The 16,397-nt window shown below is 39.9% G+C and overlaps 2 protein-coding genes across 3 annotated transcripts in view; both read left to right on the top strand.

Annotated features, from left to right (window-relative positions):
• The window catches only part of LOC131891128 (uncharacterized), a 2,044-nt gene extending 1,091 nt beyond the window's left edge, over positions 1 to 953 (top strand). The window contains exon 2 of the mRNA XM_059240647.1: positions 7 to 953. Coding sequence (XP_059096630.1) covers positions 7 to 746 — 740 coding nt within the window. The 3' untranslated portion in view covers positions 747 to 953. The remainder of the gene's footprint in view (positions 1 to 6) is intronic.
• A 500-nt stretch (positions 954 to 1,453) lies between these two features.
• Positions 1,454 to 8,370, top strand: LOC131891114 (fibroblast growth factor receptor homolog 1-like). 2 transcript variants are annotated; one of them, XM_059240634.1, is made up of 3 exons: positions 1,984 to 2,121; positions 4,549 to 4,693; positions 6,041 to 8,370. In XM_059240634.1, exon 3 carries the CDS (start codon positions 6,085 to 6,087, stop codon positions 8,209 to 8,211), a length of 2,127 nt encoding a protein of 708 aa, XP_059096617.1. In that variant the 5' UTR covers positions 1,984 to 2,121; positions 4,549 to 4,693; positions 6,041 to 6,084; the 3' UTR covers positions 8,212 to 8,370. The 2 variants fall into 2 exon arrangements, with proteins under 2 accessions (XP_059096609.1, XP_059096617.1); XM_059240626.1 differs by lacking the exon at positions 4,549 to 4,693 and having other exon boundaries at positions 1,454 to 2,121.
• Positions 8,371 to 16,397: the final 8,027 nt, after the last annotated feature.

The raw sequence follows: 16,397 nt of genomic DNA on the forward strand, positions 1-16,397 counted from the left end.
GTCAAGGTGCCAGCATTGTTCCCTCCAAAGATTTTGGATCCAGGAGCGACGGCTACGGCCAATCCAATCACGAAAGCACCAGTAACTCTGGGAGCAACTACGGCGGCTACGAACAGACCTATTGCCGCAAACAACCCGACACGAAATGCTACCAAACCCCGCGCAGTGTTACGCAACAGCGTTGCTATCACAAGCCCGAGAAAGTGTGCGAGAAATTGAGTTTGCGAATCCCGTCCATTAAATCCAAAAAGAACTGTCACACCGAGTACAAGAAGGTCTGCGCTCTGGAGGAACACGCCGAGCCCAAGCAAGTCAAGAAGTACATCTACCAGAAGACCTGTCGAAAGGTACCCAGGAGTATTTGCGAAAACACGGATGTCAAGAAATTGGTCCCCTCGTGTGTCAAGACCACGCGGAAATCCTGCAACTACAAGCCGGTCCAGAAGTGCGAATCCATTCCGAGAAAGTATTGTTACAAAATCTACAAGAAAGTTCGCAAGGATAAATGTGAACCTTACGTGGAGCCCACGACCCCTCGGGCCTATCCCGCAGAGATTCCGGGGGATTCCTCTTATCAGAGCATGGCCGACGAGCAGAATAGCTACAACGGAATGGACATGACAGGGGGCAGTAATGACATGGCTATGGATAATGCCATGAGTTACAGTGCCAAGGAGTCCATGGGTTCGTCCATGTCAGGGTTTGAACACTCTCCATCAATGCCTTCGTACAAGAGCGGCTATTAAGGTGGACATGACCAAGAAGATTCATACATTTAGAAATCTAGTTAGTTAAGTATCATTTGATTTGGGGAAGAACATGCTAACACCTTGTCTTGAAGGCATCAAGTTGTCACGAACTGTATTAGTATTAAGGGGATAGATACTCTGTCCACTAGAGGCCGTTAAAGCTCCACGAAAATGAATGAAATACACCATTGAACTGTGCTCTAACCAACCGAAACACTTTTGTAGTACGCTTACCTTGGAAAATAATGCAAACTCCATAGTTCACGGCTATGAAATAAGTATCTGTACATGAGAATATGCCACATTTAATCCACTGACAAGTGTGATTGATGCCAAGGTTCAATAACAGTTCGCCAAGGTCAGTGATCTTCCTAGCATTACCAATCAACGCCAAAATGAAGTCGTCTCGAAGTGTGGACTTCGCAAACCATCCAAAGTACAAAGAAAAATGATCACTGATTACGCTTGTGGTCCACAGCTTGGCATTATGAGTAATATCGCTAACATCCTCTAAACCATGAATCATGATTTTCTTTGGCAACATTACTGCATCTCCGTCCCTGCCTGCTTAGAACACATTTCAGAGCATGAGTAAGCTTGAATGTTGGACTTCGCAGTGTGTGGCATTAGATACTCGTGCGCACATTGCACATGTAATGCGGAGAGAGAGACACACAGACTGAGGGCAAAGGAATGGGATTGAGGAGACATACTGTGCTTTGGCGCTGAAGGCGGGGGAAACGCACCGACATTTTTGGGAGAATTCTATGAATCATGACGGCAAAGCTTGGTCATTTAAGTCCTACATCCCGAACAGGATTGTTGGACGAGTTTGAATGGGAAGCCCAGAGTGTTATATTATCGGTTTGGTTGAGGTGGGAATTCTCAGGAACTGGTCAAACGGTCCACGGTCATGTGTTGTACGGTCATTCAACGGGGACTACTCGAAGGACCAACAGAATGTGGAAATGTATTGTGCTGATATCTTGAAGTGAATTTGATGGCATTATGGAGGGCAAATCCACATCTAATCATAAGTGCTTCCAATGGGATAGGAATCAGTTTCAAAAGGGATTGATGGTGATTGCAATCTTAGTAGTCTTTGTCAGAGGGTCTTCCAGCGCAACTTTGAAGAAAGAGGAAACTCAACCTCTCATTTTGAACCCTTGTCCATCTGAACCCGGCTGGTTTCAATGCACAAACTCATCGACATGCATCTCTCCCAGTCAGCAATGCGATGGGCAAAGAGATTGCATTGAAGATGGCGCTGACGAGACCAAAGAATTGTGTGCGAATCGATTTTGCGAGACTGGAGTCCGTTGTGAACGTGATGATATTTGCATTCGAGTGCCTCATCGACATGTCTGTAATGGTAAGTTGACTTCTTGATGTTCAGTGGTCCAAAGGCAAATTTGGGACACGAATAGGATGTGTTAGAAAAGTCATTTTTTATTTTGTCTCCAAGGGTACATGAGATTTGCAGAAAGATGTATGTAACCAAGTAATGATCCTACATTCGCGTAAGGAGCGATCTTTAGAAAATTAGTCAAATACGAACTGTCCACCGTTAACGGTTGTCAGAAGGCATTTTAGGCATCTTAGATAATCAAACTTTTACTTTTAAGTACGAGTTTTTGCTTCGTTAGCTACATGAAGAAAAATGTGTAAAAAACTGCATGTGCCGTTTCACAGCTTCATAGGCTATTCAAAGTCACGTTCCTTGTAACCGAATCATCCTATTACATGTCCTTAAGGTTTGGGAAAAGCTCCATAACACCAAAATATTTTGATACCTCTTCATATTTTGTACGATAACTAATCACACAATTTTCTCTTAATTTGCTATCCACAAGTTCATGGATGGTAAATTGCAATTTTGATCATGAATTTATTCAATGCAAAAAACTTTAAGATTGAACTGAAGTGTCTGTGACCAGGTAAGCTTCTTCCAGGAAGGCCATCGTGGATAAATTGAGTTGGGTCTATTTCTTAGAATCTCGGGATTTCCTCTTTCTGTTTAAATTTTTAGTTACATTTATTACATTTTGTTTTGGCCTGAGAAGACCATTTGTTTTTTGATTAAAATCTACTTATATAGATTTTTTTTGGCGTTCTCACGTGCTAATGTTAGTGAGTGCCTCTTCCTGACTTTTGCGTGATCTCAAAGGATTAAAGAGGAGGAGGAGCCCACCATCCAGTCTATGATACTCGCAACAAAAAGTGACTGGTAGTCGAAGGACATAACGTGAGATGGCTTTCTTGAAACAATGGAATTGTCAATGTCAAGATCCATCTCTCGAACAATCGAGGGAATATTTTGCTGCTTAAAAAAAACACTGTTAGCGAGGATTGTGCCAATGTGATGATGACCAAGAGACCGAACATTGAAGTGACAATTCCGAGAGAAGAACGCCTCAATTCGACGTAATCCTTGGCAATTTATCCATCACATCTAAAGGCAGGCGTATTTGATATTTGATAACTTGATCAGACAACTTGACAAAGAGAGACGGATCCATTCATGATGGCTATCTCCGAGTTGGTAAGCTTTTTTGCACTCCCTCCAGTCTGTTGGTTACAAAGGGATCATCTGTTCGTTGGAAAGCTTGAGATAGGAGGATTATCTCATGATACTGAGTTGCACTCCCCCATTCGTATGGTCCGTGGCACGTGACGACTTCGACAAGAATTAGTGACATTAAAAGGTTAAACACTCAAACGTTGGTTACAATTGGAGTCCAAATCGATGAGTTGGCGATGCTTTTTTTTCACGGGCTTTTATAACCGTTACTGGGAATGTTCTTTCAAAATGTAAGGTTATATTTCGTCTAATTTTTGCCTTTCGATCTTTGTATGATATTTGGTCTACCAACGAATTTGAGTTGGCAGACCGTGCTAGTCCTTGAATGTAGGGTTGATCTGTAAAGCCATTCATTTATTTTTGAAAGATGCAATAAACCCTATGTACTCCCCACGAATGTTAGAGGGATGTAAGTTAAACAATGATGGATGCCAAGAAAGTGAAAAGGTGAATTTCATTGTTCGAACTAGCCTGGGTTCTCCATGTGATATGGGGGAAAGAAAGACCTACCGTCTTAAATCGTTTTCCCCATATCACATCTAGGAACTTACCATATAAGAATTCAAGAGCCGTATACGTCTAACACTAACCACGTGCTTGTACGATGATTGCCAGGAGTTCATTTGCTCGGTTGAGCTCGGGTATGAATTCTTTCGAATGTGCGCTAATATTGCAAAACCAACGTCAAGCGGTAGGTTGCGCTTGTTTCCTCTTTCGACTTCCGTTGTTTTTGGAGATTCATCAGACGACAAACAAGAATTGGCACAATTTGCAATCAAGTCGCAGTTCAAAGGAACCAATTGTTACAGGACAGACGTAGGACAACTCCCAAGTTACTTATCACCATTTGTTGAAGCTTGAGAAACGAGATGTTTCAGACGCAATAATGGAAGCAATCTCCTTCGCTATTTTCTTTGTCAGGAACTGTTGTCAAAGGAGATCAACTCTTTGCGACGGTATTTCATTTGTTGCTCGTAATTCCATTACTGCTATAGATGAGCTTCACGGTGGTATACAGCACATCATGAATTGAAATGTCATTATGTTGTTGAAGTGAATTATACCTAACGTTTTGATGTTTCAAATCAAGGATCGCAAATTGATGTAATTACCTAAAATCTTTCCAAGTATGTACTTGGGTTTCTTCTTTGAAGGATTTTCTGATTTCAGCTTAGAAGTCTGTTGAACTCTCTAAATATTATACATTTTTTTTTTCAGGCCAATAGATCAATTTGGCAACATATGGAAATCTGAATTTATGTCCAATATATCAAAGAGGGCGAAATGAATCATGAAAATAGCCGTTGGGATGGTTCGTGATTTCGTTGTCATCTTACTCGTAGGACGCCATATTGCTGCGAATGTACGTACGCAGATAAGATATCTATGGTTCATGAACTCAAAGTGCAAAATTGCGAATTCCTCTCCCGAAAGAATAAATGGCGAATGCTTCCTTCACGTTACTTTCAGAGAGCAAAAGATGAAATTCCCCATTGTAATTTTAGTGGTTCACAGAATTGCATTGTACCTTGAGCTCATTTACAACAAGTTTCTGTTTACAAGACCTGACAAGTATGTCTGTCTTGACTTGGCCAGACATTTTACGGTCCATAAATTGCTTGTCTGGCCGGGGGGTTTCTCTGTTTTTTGGTCAAAATCCAACCCTTTAAGAGGGCACGCACGCACGCCTCCTCTCAATTTCAAACGTCGCTTCCAGGTTGAAAACAGGGAAAACGACATAATCGAACTCAAGTATCTCGAACACAAAACTTTCAAATTGAACCCACATCTTCGGAAGCCATCGAATTATTTCTAGAGAGAAAACTTTTGGTTCCTAAATGCTTCCGCTTCAAGTCGTTTTTTGGAAGACAAAAAATGTCAAAAAAAGATCAAGGGAACCAGTGTTCTTTGTGCATTTATGCACGTTGAACAATGGGCAAAGTTTGACTTACGCAAGGATGTATTATGGCATTTTGAGCATCATTCCCGAAAACTTGAACTTAGCCTTGAGCTCTGACTGAAGAGACCACGGGAACATAAACATACTCGAGGTGGATGATCATAGAGGCGAAAGCTCATTACCGGAACTTTCTGCAAACGTTAGAGATTTTGGGAGTCGCTTAAAGTGGCTTCCCTCGGTTGTTGATGGGCAAGTGGTCCACCATTTGAAAGGTCGAATTGAGTAGCCTCGTTTGTAAAGGAGGAAAACTAAACGCGAAAGTTTGTGGGGACTGTAATGGGTCATATGATGAGACTTTTATTATAGACATTAGGTAACATCATTTAACTGAGACGAGGATGAAAGGAAGGCCGATGAGCTTGTAACGCTCTCACACTGGCTAGGTGTGGAAAACGAAATGAAGAGGCTTACATTTTCTGCTTCAAAATTTGTATGTCGAAACTTTATTGGCAAACCACATTCATGCGTTTTGGAATTGAAAAAAATATATTGAGAAGCATAGAGTGCTAGTTAAAACCTTACATTTGAAGTGAAAAAATTGGGCAAATCCTGTTCACTGATTTTCTCTCGACATTAATGGGTGGAGATCATCATGATTGTCAACCGGCCTCCAAGCAAACCTTTTCATCTTGAGCATGTCCGAAAACGCCAATATTGTACTATGTATCTGCCCCATTCCTTATCTCCATCAATTGAGTGTTCCCTTTGGTCGCAAATAATGGTTTTCTTCTCTCTCTTGGTTCTTTTCAGAACATCGCTCGCTTTGCCCGGATGGGTCTGACGTTCGACACTGTATGCACAAGATTTATACCGGTTGCCTGATCTGGGACCGGCAACGAGGCCTTTCCCTGTCAAGTTGCACCGAGTGTTTCTGTCAAATGAAGACAAATGAAACCACGCCTTCGGGTGGAGCCAAGGACACGAATTTGAAGGAAGGCGTGTTCGTCTACAAGAGTATTAGCCCGAGTCATCGGGGGAGTCATGTGAGGGCCTTGGTGTGTCTGGCCCGAACCTCGCCACAAATTTGTGATGGAGTTCCTGATTGCATTCAGGGACTGGATGAGAGTCCAGATATTTGTGGGGGCAATTCTCTGCGACCCCACATGAATGGAGAATTACACTCTCGAGAAGGGAAGAATATTCAGATCTTGTCTTCGTCATCTTCATTGGCAGCTCAAGCTAGTCCTGTCCCAAATTCCCCGCCTAGGAATGAATCACATCCGTCGCTGACCACGGCGATTCTATCTCCTTTCAAAAGGAATATTTGGTACTTTCTTCTGGCCTTTATGTTCATGGGCAGTCTTTTGATCTACATAATTGTGGGCATCACAGTTCGTGCTTGCCGCGGGCGAGGTGGACAAAGAGAAAAGACAAGCTTCAATAAAAGGGCGACCAAAAATGTCAGACCACAGGATGATGATACCTTGATAAGCGAGACGGCATCCAGTGTTATGGGAGTTCTCGAACACAGTGTTCCCTTAGATGACCAAGAATCTGTATTCGACAATAAAGACGAGACCACTTCGTCAGACACAATTGGCAGACCGGCCAATCCCAATTGGACTTGGAATGGGGCTCGATTAATTCGTGAGATTGGCCGCGGATTTTACGGTCAAGTGTATTTAGCTGAGGAGCTATCCGGTCGGTTGGTGGCCGTCAAAACAGTGGAGAAGCAACGACATCCCATTTTTGTTGATGGCGTGTTTCGAAATGAAATTGAGACCTTGCAAAAATTAGGACGGCACCTGAATCTAATCAAGTTGGTTGGTTTCAACCATAGCAAGGAGATTCTAGTCTTCGAATATTGTCAGAATGGTAGTCTGAAGTCTTTTGTCCGTCAAAATAAGAACTACTTCATGGATGAGCTAGATCCGCTGACACGAGAGCTGCCCGAAGTGCTACAATTGAGTCGTACTCCCAGTGTGGGCGAGAATCTCCCCATGTCGGATTTCCTCATCTCTCTACACACCAAGTTGGAGCCAGATTCCGCATGCATGGCTCAAGAAAATCGGCACTTGTTCAACACCAGGCGTCTTTTCCGGTGGACACGTCAGATTGCCAAAGCCATGGATTACCTATCTCAAAAAAGAATCGCTCATGGTGATCTGGCTTTGAGAAATATCCTACTCACCTACTCGGATATAGTCAAGCTGTCAGATTTCGGACTGGCCAGAGACCTTCGTCAGCCTTTTTGGATCCAAACGGACATGGGGAAGAAGCCCCAACCCTTGGCTTGGATGTCACCAGAGAGATTGGCTGATCCGAACATGGTCTCTGTCTCTGGCGACGTATGGTCCTTTGGAGTGGTACTCTGGGAGCTTTTCACCCTTGGGTCAGATCCAAATGAAGATCCTATTTACAGAGATACTGAACCTCATGAGGTACTGCCTAAATTGAGAGCTGGTCTCCAGCTTCCTGTCGCTCATTTCATACCGGATTCATGGGATCAGCTGGCTCGACAGTGTTGCAGTTTTGACCAAGATCAAAGGCCAGACTTCTCAAGCATTCTCTCAAATGTTTCACAAGCCATGGTGAGAAGAAGAAGAAGTGCCACGTGTCCTCCTCCTCCTCCTCTTACAACATCTTCGTACTCCACAAATTCTCTTCCATTGCGTCCCAGGAACGATTCTGGCTTTGGATCCCGTTCCGCAAGACCTTACAGCGTGTGTAGTACAGTGAGTACCAGATTGGACTCCTTGACCTCGACTGAGCCCAATTCGATAGGCTCCTACGGATATGTTCCGATGACTTCCATTTATAACCCAGACCAATCCCGTGCATCCTCTAAAGCAAGAAATAAGACTCCAGCCGAGATGCAGCTCGATAATGATCAAAGTTCTTCCACCATTTGTTATTGGAAAGGATACAAGATTATTCGAGCGAATCCCTCCGCCTCCAAAAGGGAAGAATATAATCTGTAAAAAGGGCTACTGTCTTTGCTCAAGAAATCAAGAAGTGAATACCCCATCTTGTATTGTACTTGTTAGAAAATGATAGGTTAGAAATAAAAGAAAACCAAACCAAGCACTATGTGCAAACAATTCGAACCCAAGACAATCTCAACAGAAATAGACCATAAATATGCATCCCTTACATACATGCATTCGTAGAGCCAGACCAGTGTGAAGTTGAAATCTTTTGATTGGAACCTTTTGAAAACCATGGTAAAATCTGAATTTAGATCACCTCATTAAATTTAGATGACTTTCTTCACTTTGATATTGATACTCAGGATGACCATTTGGAATTCCAAACCTCAATAGAAAACTTCAGTGCTGGATTTTCAAATCTGATGGAAAGTCATTGCCAACTTGGTTGACGATAAGTTTTTCCATCTAAAAGCAGATAAGCAGAATTGAGGTTTCCGGATTTCAAAGAGTCGTCCACTCATCGACTTTGAAAAGAGTGCTGCCAAGCAAGATCTTCTGAAATGATCCCTATTTTACTGGATGGATCAATTGACAGAAGTAGATGGATTTGGTGTACACCGTCACGCATCGTAAAATTGATTGAATTAACCTAATTCATTCGGTAAGAAGCTACACGGCCTTCTTCCAAAGTTGAGAGGCTTTTCGTACGAGCCTTATTCCATGATTCAGGGTCGAGAAAGAACTATAAAAGGAACTATCTGGATCAAAGCACGTTCTACAACAGCATGTCTAGACACCGGATTGCGAGTCACCTGCGGAAGGCCGTTAATCTTTATTGCACAACTTTAGTGAACCAACTGGTTCATTAACTTTAAACTTCCGTTCATTCATAAATCTTAAAGAGATCTGGTTGTAGACCTATAACCACCCAAGTCGAGAAATGGATGAGAGGAAAATGTTCATATTTTGAGATTTATTATCATGTTTTATCGCGGCATATCAGAGGTTTCTCTTTAAGTTCATCCGGTCATTCACATCGAGCCATTTTGCTCAGAACTCGTACTTTATACAGGGTGAGGAAGCGGATATTATAAATTTTAATCCTGTCCAGATAAAAGTCTAGCAACGGATGTGTAATTGAAATTTGTTTGAGTGTTTCGAATCAATACTCAATGAGTCTGGACGTAGCGCAGTTGACTAGTGCGAAACCGAGATAAACTCGGGTTCATGGGTTCGATCCCTGGTCTCCCACCCGCCCTAACTTAAACCCTGCTCATGTAGTGGATACTCGCCTCGAATGGTGACCCTCGAACCTGGAATGGGCCCCCAATAAACAAAGATGTAAATCAAAATTGAACTTACAATATATCCAATGAGACTTGAATCTCGCAAAAAAGAGTTTCGAGGCAATTATAGTCTCCGCACAATACCTGTGTATGGGTAGCTGACAGACATGGTGTTCCAGGCCACGGTTATGGGGCTAAAAAGTTGCAATGGTAAACCGTATAGGCCCCGGCGTCCATATGCTTCACACGCTATTTATTGTCGATACGTTCAGAGCGATGATGACACCCAGAGTGATGTTAGCCAGGAATTGACAAATGGGTTGACTAAAGAGTTCTCCAATATGGCGGCCTTGTACCCATGGGTGGAGTATTAGATGGAAATATAATCATCTTTGGGCTATTTCAGGGGACAATATGACTTATAAAGAAATTATAGGTTACATTGGCCCTGGTCCTTGCTCGTGTTTGGATATGGCTCAGGGTTGAGCTCTTTTGATGAGCTTTTAATTTCGCCCTTCATGTTTTAGATGCTAATTCCCATTAGTATGCTTGGATGGGAATTAAGTCAAGAGAAGAAGGTTAACTAGGGGTGGGAAAGATGATTTTAAGCTAAATGTCTGGATGAAACAACTTGTCACGATTTTGAGCCACAAAATAACCTAAAACTGAGAACTTAGACGAACTTTCATTGCTTTTCAGCTTGCCATTGAAATTCAATTTTTCATCAACCTAAAGTCAAGTTGATATCTCTCCCCCCTAGGAGTAATAGGTTTGTAAAAAACAGTAATCAAGTAGTTTTTGCCTCTTAAAACCAGCAAAATACTCGGTAATCTAACGAATTGCAACTTGTCCCCCTTTTCATAAGTTATTTTCACGTTTTCGTTATTTATTTTGACTAAAAATCATAACCTAAAAGCAAACCTTTTTGGGGAAAAACTATTTTTTCGACCCATTTATTAGATAACATAGCTTGCTTTTATCGCTTTTTCACTTGTTGCAACTCTGACTAAAAGCAATGAACAATGACATTGAATGTGACATTCTGCTTGGCTCTTTTCGTAATAAACCACAAAGTTATTCGAACAAGACAATGACGCCAAATTCAACCGTAAAGTTCATTTCAAATTTTGTCTATTGATTGATCTTATTCCAATTTCAGATATCATGAGAAATAAGAAGAAAGTATGAATTCGATCTGTAAATATGTCTTTGTTGCTAATATCGTGTATGAAAAGCGTCTTAAGAACATCCAAAAAATTTTTAATATAAATTGGCTCGTTTGTACGAAAGAATGATCCTCTTTTAGGAAACCCCTTCTCCCTCTATGTACACATCTTTTACTTCCAAAAATATCCCTCTCTATAAGTCCATTTGTAACCATTGTATATATGGAACACTATTTTTATATAAACAAGCGTTTCATCAATGGCCTTAACACTTTCTGCCCATTCTATCAAAAAGGAAATACATTGACATATTTTTCGGAATCTTGCAGTTAAAATCTAGCCGGCGCTAGTTTTAGACTTCTTCGCAGACATGCCGAAATTTTCGTACAGCACGCACAAAAACTACTTTAGATCAAGATTACATGTCACGATTTTGCATCATTGAAAAAAAGAGAGTGAATGTCCCAAATAATAGCACGGGTTTTATGACCCTCAGAGAATCTGTAACACGTAAGATTGACCAACGGGAAATCGCTCTTTCTGCACTCTGAAACAATGGTCCTGAAAAATAACAAGAACTTAGTGCATGCTGACAAGGCTTGATCTAGTCGACTCCTAATCTAGGCATGAATCAGTGAGGATACAACAACTAGCAATAAACGTGAAAATTTTAATCCAGTCTTTTGTTACAGTTCAACACATGACCAAGTTTTGATCCACATCATAAACAGATGTTTATGTGCTGTAGATATGTCTTTATTAAATGTCATATTTACTTATAGTCCGGGAAATTTCTAATGGGAAATAGAAAAATATTGGATTTGCATTTTAATGCTGAAGTTAGCAAAGTCCACGTTAGACATCGATTCCGCTGGTTTTTCTTAATTCGAGGTATTGCCTTGAACTGTGTTAAAGGCATAGGAAAATGAACAAGGAAATGAAGTCATCGAACCTGCCTATGCTAAAAACTGTCCCTAAAGATATGGTGGCCACCTTTAGTGGAGACCCTCATCATATATATGTCTCGCTCAATATACCGTACAGTACTTAAGTCTCTTTTAAAATATACAGTGCTAGAGACGTGCTAGTGTATTGTAAAACATTTGATATTCTTATGCAAATGATTAACGGCGAAGAATCTGCTCTCTAGATGGAATCGGAGCGATGAAAAAAAATATGTATCTAGGAAAGATCCCTTGAGTACATCTATTTCCGGAGTCCTGAATATATGTATCCTACTGATGTGAATGAAGTGTCATAGCCACATTCATTTGATTAACATGGCTTTGAAAACGTCTAATAGGGATTCTTACGGGTTTGATTAAGCCCACGGTGATCTAGAAGAGAGTTTCTGCCCGAACACATTTTATCTAAATGGTATTCCTTCTTCTGACGAAACCAAGATTGAAGTATCGTAGCATGGAGCTCGTTATCTAAGCAGACCATCAAGTCTCTCAACCAAAAGATAGAGTCAATGATTGCTTAGCTTAAGTTCCCCTGGGTGAATCAAGAGCACAGATTGTCAATTTCAATTAACATCACAGAGTCAAATTATTCCATCCCAGCGAGATTCGGCCCTATCGATTAAAATTGGATACTGTATATCAAATATCCCCATGTTCGTTTCGTTTAATCAAATTGGTATTGCGACCTCTAAACTACAATAAGTCTTTCCAAACGGCCTGAGCATATTTTTGACAACATGTATCTGGATAATGGGATGAGTACATGGCTCGGAAAACAAATTCTTTTTGAAGGCCAAATAATCACCAAAATTTTTTTGAAGGCACGAAATATTTTTTTTCACAGGAAAAAAAATCTCAAACGCCAAGATATAAGCCTGTTTAAAAGAAAAAAGAGACCCATACACAGACAACATGGAACTAATTTTTCAAAAGTTTGAGGCCATTACCAAAGGGTTCAATATTTTTCATTATTTCAAAATTTTTGAAATCTAAAGCACTCAAAATTATCTTCCAGCTTGGACCCTCAAATTAATACCCTTAACCATGGAGGTTTCTAGCTCAAATTTGGTTCTTTTGGGTGCTTTATATGAGCTATCTCTCAGGGGGGGGAAGATACGTGGGCAAAAATGCAAATACTTTTATATTTGCTCTTTTCTGTGTAAAGTATTGGGATTCTAGTTGCATTGTCAAGAAAAGGTTGAATTTTGCCAAAAAGGCAAGCGGGAACAAAGTAAAGAATTAGAAAACTGCTACTTTATTGCAACCATCCAAGAAGATTGAGATTGCGCAGTATTATTCATATCAGGCGCAAAAGTTACCTCATATAAAACATCTTCAAAAGTATCCACGAGCTTTGTCCTCAACCATGTTTTAGAGTCAATTGTAGTGAATGTCAAGGTTTAAACATTTAAGCCCTCCATAAAATGAGGCTAGTCAAAACAATAAGCACTAGCTTCTCTTACGGGTTCCTTCAATGTTCCATTTCTGCCCATATTTACTTGTTGACAAAGAGATTGAGGACCATTTCAGGTTCACCGGAATTTTCATGCTAGATGTTGCTCTAGATGTCATTTCCAAAACCGGTGAAAGCCAAATTTCAATGCTACCAGAGGCTTGTTATTTTTAAAGCTCGTATCTCGGAGTTAGGGGCTTGGACTTACCCTTTAAAGTGGGGAGCGGACAGTCATGCTGGGTAATGTCCAAACCTTAACTCAGAGGTATGAGCGTTTAAAAAAACCTCGCCTCATGAGTAAGAAGACTGATCTAGACGTCTCTAAATTGTAATCTAAGTATGATATTTGAGGCACTTTTAATAATTAACCTCAATGCAATGGATCAAGTTATTTGTTTCAAACACCGTAACTGAGTCGTAAAGAAAGCCATGGTTGTCAAAGCTTCGATTCTTACTTGATTTAGATAGATGGTGGAACAGATGGACGATTATATATCTTATAAAATGAAATATATCGTTAAAAAAATTGTTGAACAATCGAAGTTTCATCAAGAGGCAGAAGTTTTACGGTCATACTGTCCCTCAGTTAAGTTTCAAGTTGTAAAGAACTGACCACTTAGACAACTAATCTAAATATTGAGAAAAAAAAATTGAATTGTTTTTTTTATTTTCCATTGACCATGTTCGAAAGAAAGTAAATATTTTCTAAGTTTTGACTTACTTTTGCAATATTTTTTATAGCATATTATCCTTTGGCAACCCGGAGATGCCCCCATATCCTCTTTCTTATCATGGTGGCGGATATAGACGAGTGGGTCTCTCAGGCGACCGTACTCAGCTACACAGATGAAACCACCATTTAGCCTATGTAGAGAACCAAAGAAGTAACACGAGAGCTTGTACAGAATGCAGCGTTAGAAGTTATCCAGTTCATGAAGGCATCCAAGCTTGCTATGAATTTATCTAAATCCCAATTCATGACAATATGACAAAAAACGGAAACGGACATACAAGTAGGGGATGTAATGGTAAAGGAAACGTCAAATGCAACCTTGCATAATATAAATATTAGATAAATATTTGTGACTATTTTGATTAAATATAAATTCATTATGTCCATTTTACTGCAATGTTTTTTACCCGGCCCAAAAGAAATAAATTTGCTTTATTTTGATCGGTAATACAGTTGATTGATCGAACAGTGTGGCTTTGTATTGCATGTGATTGATGACAGCGCCATCCATAATGAGAAACCGTAGGCAGCCAATCAGCAGTTACCCATGTGTTCCAAAAACTGGTTCGTCTGTCTGTACATAGACAAGACATTTTCTTGGCTGTGTGGTTTGTGGTTCGATGATTCATCGGACATTTCATATCCCTGACAATGAAAGGAAAACAATACAAGCAGTAAGTGATACGTGTGTTCCTTGCTCGTGATCGGTTCTTATTCTCCATTCCTAGGCATAGTCTTATTTGTCGAGACAAAGCCAAGAGTACTTGACAAGCCAATCGAGACCAACGATTGGGACAAGAACATCTTCGAGTAGGCCATGTCAAGAATGTTTCAATACGCACTGAAAAGCAATACTATTGAGCTCACCTTTGTCATCAATTGTAATAGAGAGAAAGAAGAAAGACATTGTATCTTAACGAAAAAGCCTCAACCAGTTCAAAGAACTTTGACCATTTCTTTGACCATTCAGCATTTTTTTAAGTTTGATCCATTCTATCGCAAAGATTCACTTCATATATTATATTATATATACATATGATATAACTTAAAATAATATTCAGATACATTCAAAAGGCTTTCAAGCATATTTGCAGAAGGTTTTTGGTGTTGTCATTACAACGTTCACATGATGGTGTTGTAATTGACGCATTAATTAAAACTATGGCAAGTATTGGATTTTTAGCTCGCCTTGGCTTTTTTCCCATTACTCTATTTATCTAATTTGATGCTTGAGTGGGCATGCAATAAACAATAAATAAAACCAATGTTTTCAAATTCTTTATTCTCTTGCTAATTATTACTAAACCATATTCACGTATTCAAATTTTTTAATCGTTCATTCCACACATTTAATTTTACACTAAATTGCATATTTTCGTTTCACCTAACATTCTTGAGTCCCTCTGGGAAAATTGTATCGTATATTCAATTAATCATAAGAAAAGATAGAATACAGCCCTCTTGAACAGTTTCAACAATTCTATGGCAATAAAACTATAAGCAATTGTCTAAGTCCCTGCAAAGCAAAACCAAGAATAGAGTTACCCCCAAAATGTCTCATGCACGGAAAAGAAGTACATATTCTATAAATTGCCAACTTTTAAGCAAGGGAAAGTAGCATTGTGGCAAATCACATCAAACTTGATGTTATGTGGCTAAACTTACCCAATTATGAAATAATTGTTTGGATGCAAGTGTAGGTGGGCTCGTGATGTTTGTCTCGTCTCGTCTTACAGCTTTACTCTAAATATGCGAACTTATTAACAAAAATCTCAAATGTAGCTCCTTTTGGGGGGTAATCAAAGGTTCCTAGGGTTACGAACTATAGTACTCTACAAAAACTCACAGACTATGGTGGTCTCTATCTTGAAATCTTGAAAACTACTTTCACCTTTTTGAAACTGTCAAAAACATTTTTCTTTAATAATTGATGAACTTTGAGTTAAATTAAGGCATTGCCAGGTTTTGGGAAAAATACTTTTTCTACGCAGTGGCTGAGAATTGGGGCATCCCTTTTAGCACAACTATGATTCATGCTTACTATCAATCAAGAATAAGCTAACCTTGAAAACACGTCTTCTTGTAATATATATTTTTGTCGTCTCGTTGTTTATTTCAAGAACTTTTGTATATTTTCTGTGCTTATTTTTAAAATAGCTCTTACCTTTCCCCTATCTCTGGAAAAAACGTAAAAATAATCCTTAAAGAAAAGGTCGGGGGAGAAAATCGATGTTGTCCTCAACCCTAATGGGATGATATACACTAACCATTGCTCACAGTCCCTCCCTTTACTGGACCTTGAAATGATAGAGGCAAATTCACTCCCCTATTGATATGAGGTTCGTCCATTTAGGCTCGTAAATTACAGACTTATGCTCGACTTTAAATGGCAAAAAAGGCCTCTTGGCCTCGGCCAGCCCGAGATCAAACCTGGGGTAATAAAATGGAAACGAAACTTTCAACCACTACAATACGGCTATTGGCCTAGGTGTGATTAGTATGACCAAGAGCCATGAAATAATGTATTTATTGCGTCTTATTTCATTACAAAAGATTATGGACACCTCTTACTGGCAAAAATGCATTACTCTTGCCCAAAAATATCAGTAAACTAAGACTATTGAACAGATCTTC

This window comes from Tigriopus californicus, chromosome 2 (assembly GCF_007210705.1).
Source record: "Tigriopus californicus strain San Diego chromosome 2, Tcal_SD_v2.1, whole genome shotgun sequence".
In the NCBI taxonomy this organism is placed as follows: domain Eukaryota; kingdom Metazoa; phylum Arthropoda; class Copepoda; order Harpacticoida; family Harpacticidae; genus Tigriopus; species Tigriopus californicus.